This window comes from Falco rusticolus, chromosome Z, assembly GCF_015220075.1.
Source record: "Falco rusticolus isolate bFalRus1 chromosome Z, bFalRus1.pri, whole genome shotgun sequence".
In the NCBI taxonomy this organism is placed as follows: Eukaryota; Metazoa; Chordata; class Aves; order Falconiformes; family Falconidae; genus Falco; species Falco rusticolus.
The window spans coordinates 37312595-37319548 of NC_051210.1; the positions used below are offsets into that span (position 1 = coordinate 37312595).

The 6954-nt window shown below is 40.0% G+C and overlaps 1 protein-coding gene across 2 annotated transcripts in view; it reads left to right on the plus strand.

The window, feature by feature from the left end:
- Positions 1 to 6954, plus strand: part of SEMA4D (semaphorin 4D) — a 99565-nt gene that overhangs the window by 89277 nt on the left and 3334 nt on the right. For both annotated transcript variants that reach the window (XM_037374420.1, XM_037374421.1), the window contains exon 16: positions 5311 to 5520. In XM_037374420.1, coding sequence (XP_037230317.1) covers positions 5311 to 5520 — 210 coding nt within the window. The remainder of the gene's footprint in view (positions 1 to 5310; positions 5521 to 6954) is intronic.

Here is a 6954-nt window from a genome sequence, read left to right on the forward strand (position 1 = left end):
ATCACAACTTTATGCTCTTTTTCCCCAGAAATTCTTGTTGTTGCTAACCCCACCAGCCCAGTTTTCAAAGTGACTACATGTGCACTTTGTTTTTCTTGTCTTTCCCGTGAGAGCTACAACCTGTAAACCTGTAATAATTAATCCCTCAGTGTGATGGCTGATTAACTGGGTAATGATTTGGAACACAGTTCTAACTTTTTTTCATTTCAGCAGAAACTGCTTACCAGAGCTGCTTCAACGTGTTTGTTGTGTGTGTTGTCCCCTCAGTGGAGATGACTATCTCATTTCTGTCTCTTCCAGTCATCTTCCTGCTAGACTGGCCTAACAAGTGAAGGAGCAAAAAGCAATACCTTGCGCTCTCCGGAGAGCAGGAGTGATTTCTGGACAGCATGCTAAAATATGCTCTCCAGTTTTCTTGATTTTATTTTAAAACTTCATGTAGTAGCCTCGTTAGCTGGCAGGAGGGCCAAAAATAAGTAAGCAAACTCAAACTGGAAGCACTTTTTTTTTGTTTTTCTGCCAGTCCTTTGTTCTAGCTTGCTAGTACTTAATTTAATTATTCTTAATGGGTTCCAATTGCAAAATCTTTTTTTGGACTTGCTCAGAGACTAGCTAAATAAATTCTGTTCATGCTGGGAAATGTGGACAGTTATGAATTGCATTTCCACCTCATAGGCAAGTCAGCCATTTTCCCAATCTGCTTTTAAATTCCATTCTGTGAAGGCGATGCTGTGCCCTACGTCGGCCTGCATCTCGCTGCCAGTGGGCTAAGATACTTCCAGCTTTCGCATGGTTCACAGACCCGTAATTGAACAAAGGCATCAGGTTTTTGGAGGAGTATGTTATGCGTTCTTCAGTATGAATTACTTGGTGTTTGAAGTAACGTTCTTTGTTGGCATTTCAGAGAGGTCTGATTTTCTTGGTCTGCCCCTACTTTAAAGCAAAACCAAACCAACCACCGATAAACAAAACCAAAAAACCCACATTATCCGAGGGCTACCTACTTTGTACACTATTTTCAGAAAACTGCAAAGATGTTTACCTCAATTTAAAGATTCTTTCTTTCCCCACTTTTCCAATCTGTTTCCCTCCTGATTGCTTCATTTACTACTTATTTTCCTAGCTTGTCAGCAACAGTGATTCAGACTTCTACAACTCAAACAGTGTCCAGCCTTAAATTTAACTTTCATTCAAGTACAGGGTTGTGCTGGTGGTAGTTTCCTATATTAAAAATTGACTGACCTTCTTCTATGCTAATTTTGGTCTCTGACTTAAAATATAATCTTTCTGCACCCAGATTACAGTCTTTAAAAATTAATCCCTGCCCTGGATGACACCTTCCAATATGATCTTTGTTTTCTGAAATTTGGGATGTTTAGTTCAGTAGCATTCAGTACAAGCCAAAGCTGCAAGCTGGATAGCACGTGTTAAATCCAGATGCCACTTTTTATTTTTTTTTTAAATCTGCTGCATGTTCTGAGCTGTGGAGAGAGTTTCGGTGTATATTGGAGAATACAGGGGAGTTTTTCCCAGACCTAAACTTCCCGTCACTGTGGATAAGCCTCTGGTAGCAGTTCTATGTCAAGGTTACAGGAATTCGTAAATAAGACTTTCTGTCACCCTGCTAGAGTACCTATCAGTTATCTTCAGTGGATTTCAAATGCGCTGTCAACTTTACCCAGCTCACCTCCCTCTGTCTTGAAGTGTTTCTCTAAGTAATTCATAAGAAAGCTGTGTTTTAATGTTACCCTTCAAAAACTGTAAAAAATGAGGAAAAACATTAATAACAGGGTAGCACTTCTGCATAGTTCACTACATGGCTTCATTCGGTGGCTTGTGAACCCTCCTACACAGCTCTGCAAGCTGCAGCATTTGGCAAAAGGAAGTAGCTTGGCCTGTTCTCGCCCTCCTCCCCCACCCCAGCCTTTGTCAGTGAGCTCTACTTAATCCATAATGTCTTGCTTTTTATCTCCAAGCTTTCTTGAAAGCTGCATCTCTATCAGGATTTGATGTGTATATGGCAAATGCTTAATTTGGTACAGTTCAGCCAGGCGCATTAGCATGCTGCTCTGAATAGGTGGCTGTATACTCCAATTCTTTAAGTCTGGTTTTATTTATTTATTTTAACCTAAAACAGAATTTGTAGCAGTGATTCAGGGATTACAATTAGATTGTCGTAGAAGTTTACAAGCAGCTGCAGTGCTTTATGTTTTTAATGCTATCTACACCTGCTGAAACTTTACCTTGTGGAAAATCTTGAGGCAAAACCACCTGGGTATTAAATGAATGGTTTGTGCAAGTCTGCCTGACTTGACATAGGTCAGAAAATCCATTTTGCTAGCAGAAACTACCTGGACAGTACCCGGGCTGTTACTCCCTGGGCAGTACCATTTTGCTCAAAGTGCTGAAAGCAGAGAAAACGACACCTATATGAAAAAGTAGCAAACACTTCCTCAGCCACTGGAAATTACGAAGGGCTTATACACAGAAAAGAGGTAGGGCAGACAGTGCAGCAAGGTGGGTTTTTTTATTTGCCAATTCTTAACCCTTCCCCTTCTAAAAGTGTTACGGTGGTGAAATTGAAGCAAAGTTTTCAAAGTTAACTGTCTGAAATACCTTTCATTGTTGCTAAAACATAGCTACTTATATACCTAGACTGATGTGCTGTTGAATTCTCTGCTCGAGTATTCATTTAATGACTTTTTTAAAATTTTTTTCACGCATTCTTAAAACGGATGGCAAAGTAAGTAGATCAAATGCCTTAGAACTTAATTTTAAAAGTTTGCACTAGGCATGTAATTAATCTGTATTACAGTAACAACAGCAAGTGCAGAGTATATGTTCATAGTAGTTCACTTTATCGTCAAAAAATATTTTCTAACCGTTACATCTGAGTCTGAAATTGTCACCCTAGAGCCGTAGAAATCTTGCATTTGATAACTGTGATTCAGTTTTTGCAGATTAAACTGTTTCACAGTGTGTTTTTATTATTGCTCAATACTGAAAAGGAAAGCAAGTACAAAATAATAGCACAGTGCCTGGAAACTGGGGATAAACTGCAGTGAAACGTGAAGACCAGTAAAAACCCTGACTGGTGCTTGACCCTAGGTTTTGCTGTGGGCTGACTTGTATGAGTGGGGATGAGTGTCTCTCTGTGGGGATTTCCAGTGCTTCTGACCGCACAGAAAACAAAGGTAAGGTAACAGCCCAGTTGCAACTTCTTGAAGGGCTGACGTGAAACAACACAGCTTGCAAAATTTCGCATGTAAGGAAATGCTTGGATTTTGGTCTTTCGGTGAAACCTGTGTCTAAACTGAGCTTTTGGCAGATTTCCAGAGTGATTGTGATCTTTACCACCAGAAAATAAACCAGGTTCTCTGATGTGAACAGTAACATTTGAAGTAAGTTTAGGGAAGCCTCCTGCACTGAACATGCCACTTCCTCCCATGGCCCCAAAATGGATGGCATTTTTCAAGCTTAGGGTTTTAGTTAATGGCCCTATTCCCATGTGTTAAGGCTTGAACTACTGCAAATAAAACTCAAGCACCTGGCTTTTAACTTCACAATGCTGGAGCAGTAACTCTTCTATGCTTGGAAAAGTTCCTCCTGAGGCTTGTGCCACAGCACTCCCTCTTGCTGATCTCCACTGCAGTCAAGTTGGCCATAATGTCTCCAAGTCAGCCTGACCTCTGCGAACAGTATCTCTTAATTTCATTTATGTATTGATGCTGTGTGAGATTTGAGGCATCTGTTAGAAATTATAATCAAGTGTTTTTGAAGATAGGTTTCTACTTCAAAGACTTTTCTTTTTAAGATTTTTATCTTTCTGCTGTGCTTGTTTACTTAACTGTTCCTCCCACTTGTCCACATTCCAAATTCAGCATTATCTTACTGAAATAACTTATTGCTGGTTCCAGACTTCCCATGATTTTAGCAACATATAAACTATCCACTGTTAATTGTAGAGTAAGTACGATCATCAAACTTTTTTTGAGTGTGTGCACTAGGCTGTTTTCAGTTCAGCATATGCTTGCCCTCTTGACTTTGTCAAAGCTGTTGTCAGTCCTTAAGAGAGATTGTGCCACTTCCCTACCTCCCTCTTTCCCTCAGAAATAAACCCTACCAGGCTTTAACTAGGTCACATTCTCTATCATTCACCCTTACTACTAATTTCTGTCTCCATATTTGTAGTGTATTAGTTTCATTTCCAAATGAACTTAACATATGCTGCGGAAGTGCACAGATCTAAAGACTACCTTCTTTTTTTGTCTGCCTGCATAATTAGCTAAAAAGTAGTTGATTTTCAGTACACTAGCTTAGAATCAAATCTTTTCCTAAAGAAAAATGCCACACGGATTTGCAATCAAAAACACTCATAGTAAAAACTGACTTCTGTAGTAGGTAACCTGTTCTCTCAAGAAATACTTACAAAAATAATTTGTTTTCTTTTTACCCCAAATTTCCCTTTATGTATTCTCTTCCTAAGGTTAGTCTGGATCCTAGGCCCCAAGGGAGAAACAGGCATGCTTTAAACATCAGAATTACTGCAAAGTTCTTAGCTTGGCCCACATGTCTTTTAAATGAAAAGGCTCTGATACTGCCAAATACACTTCAGCCAACCTTGCTAATTTTCTGGGAACAGCTGTTCTGGTCTTTGGGCTACTGTCAATCTCTTGATTTATTCAAATTCTGTCCTCACAGGGTAAGACGAATAATGGCAATGAGACTGGCTAAGAGATTAGATTGCTCTTTGTTGTTGATCCAAGCTTCTCCCAAGTTCTGTCTTGCCTAATTGCCTGCTGTGACTAATGATTCTGTGCTTTTTCCAATTCTGCTTCTTTCACTATTAGTTCCAGCATCTTTGACACACAGAGTTCTTGAACTTTCTCCCTCCTGGCCTTTATTTCAGATTTTGCAAGGCATGTCTCAGATGGGTTCAGCTTCATACCAGAAGCTAGCTTGCTCAGCAGCAGGCAGTGTGGCCTAGCTCTACAGGAAATCATATAGGGAGAGTGCTGGTGTTCAGCATCAGCTGTGTCGTGTTTGTGGGGTAAATTCCCCCTTGTGAGAATAAAGACAGAATTCCTTTACATGTATAAACTAATTTACAACTTTGGCTTGAACCTCAATTACCAGTGCTAGGTCCTTTTTCACCCCAGGTTTCTGGAATTTCAACTGAAGAAACCTAAGAAACATTACAATCAACCACTTAGGCTTTTGAGCCTAATCTTGAGGTCTTAGGCTTTTGTTTTCTTGTCAAAGACTCATTTTGTATTTTCTTAGAAAACAAGCTGACTGATGTATCTACAGGTCCGGGTGGCTCCTACTTTGTCTGGAAGAAGAATGGACAGAAGATGAAGGCATGCATCACTGAGCAATCTCATATGCTGTTTGCTGGCAGAGTGCATATTCTGAGTTGGGTGAAAGATTCAGTATCAGAAGATACAGAATATAAATGTTCATTAATCTCAAAAGCTGGGAACACAACATCGGAAGTGCTCATCACAGTGGAAGATAAAGGTAGGCTGGTTTTGAATGTATGCCATGTCTGGCCTGACTCTGACAAGCAGTACAGCTCTGTAGTTTTCACCCGTAAAACATGTGCATATCTGAAGAATGGTAACTCTTGCTTATTGAATGGGTATCCACTTCAGTTGTTTATGGAAAGGTAAAAGGTTTTAGAGCCACAAAAATTCCTTTCTCCATCTCCTCCCAAAAGGACTAATCTGCAAATCAGCAGTTACGGTCTTAGAAATGAAACTAAAACTGCTAAACTAACGGAGACACATTGGAAGTCAGAAGAGTACTAAAGATGTAAAAACAGGTACTCTGCCAGAACTCTGCAGGGTAATGTAGAAAAATTCTTCAATGCCAAGGAAGTGCAATGGTAAAGAGAAACACTCACCACCCAGGATTTTTTAAAATCAGATGATTTGCAGACCACCTGTAGTTGGGCAGGCAGAGTTCCCACCCTAACTGGGCAGGAGGTCAGTTAGCCAACTTCAGCAGCTGTGCAAGATCTTCAGGTAGCCCCAGCTGACCAATGCAACGTGAGCATCATCTGCAACTAGCTTTTGAGAATTTATCCAGGCCTGGAGAAGGTCTTAATAGTCTTTAACAAGACAGCAGTAAAAAGCAAGATGATAACAGTATGCATTTTCTTGGCAGGGTGAAGGAAAAATTAATTAGCTGGTTAGTAACAAACATGAATTTGTCAGGAACAGCTCAACCCTTCTCCTGTCGGTGTCAGAGAAAATCAGTAGTAGTTACACAAGCTGTCTTGCCATAGCCAGTTACTTTGAATTCTGTCTCAGATGCAGAATGAAGAGCATCTCAATGAACCTACTGTAAATGTGTAAGAGGGAAGCATTCACTACTCCAAGAGCATTACACACTGTTGCTAGTGTCCTGAAGATAGAGAAAATATTACAGTGGTGGATGTTACCACCAGTGTTACATTCTGCATGAAAAACTGGCAGACAGAACTAGAATTCTATGAAGATGTATAGCCCCTTCTTAAGTTCTCAATGGAATGAGGAACCATTAACTATGTAACATTACAGAGAAATGGGGAAATTACAAATGGGACATAGTCAGTTGTATCTCATCATTCTTCTCCCCAGACTTGGTATGATCTAACTGGAGCATTCCTGTACTTCATAGGCGGGTTGAACTCTTAACTTGTAAGTTGTACTTTCTAGATCTTGAATCACAGGTAAAGGCGCTGCATCTGTTTATCTGGAGGCTATAAAGTCTGCTGCAGAGGGGAAGAAACATGACCATTTGAATAGAATTTATTTCCAAGTAACATGAGAGGACGTAGTGCAAAATGAAGGACAAGATGGTGGCTTTAGTTCCTTCTAACCCAATGCTACACAGGAAGTACTGTAACTGAACAGATAACCAATTTACTTCATTATGTAGTTCTGTAATCACCCCTTGTACAATTCTCAG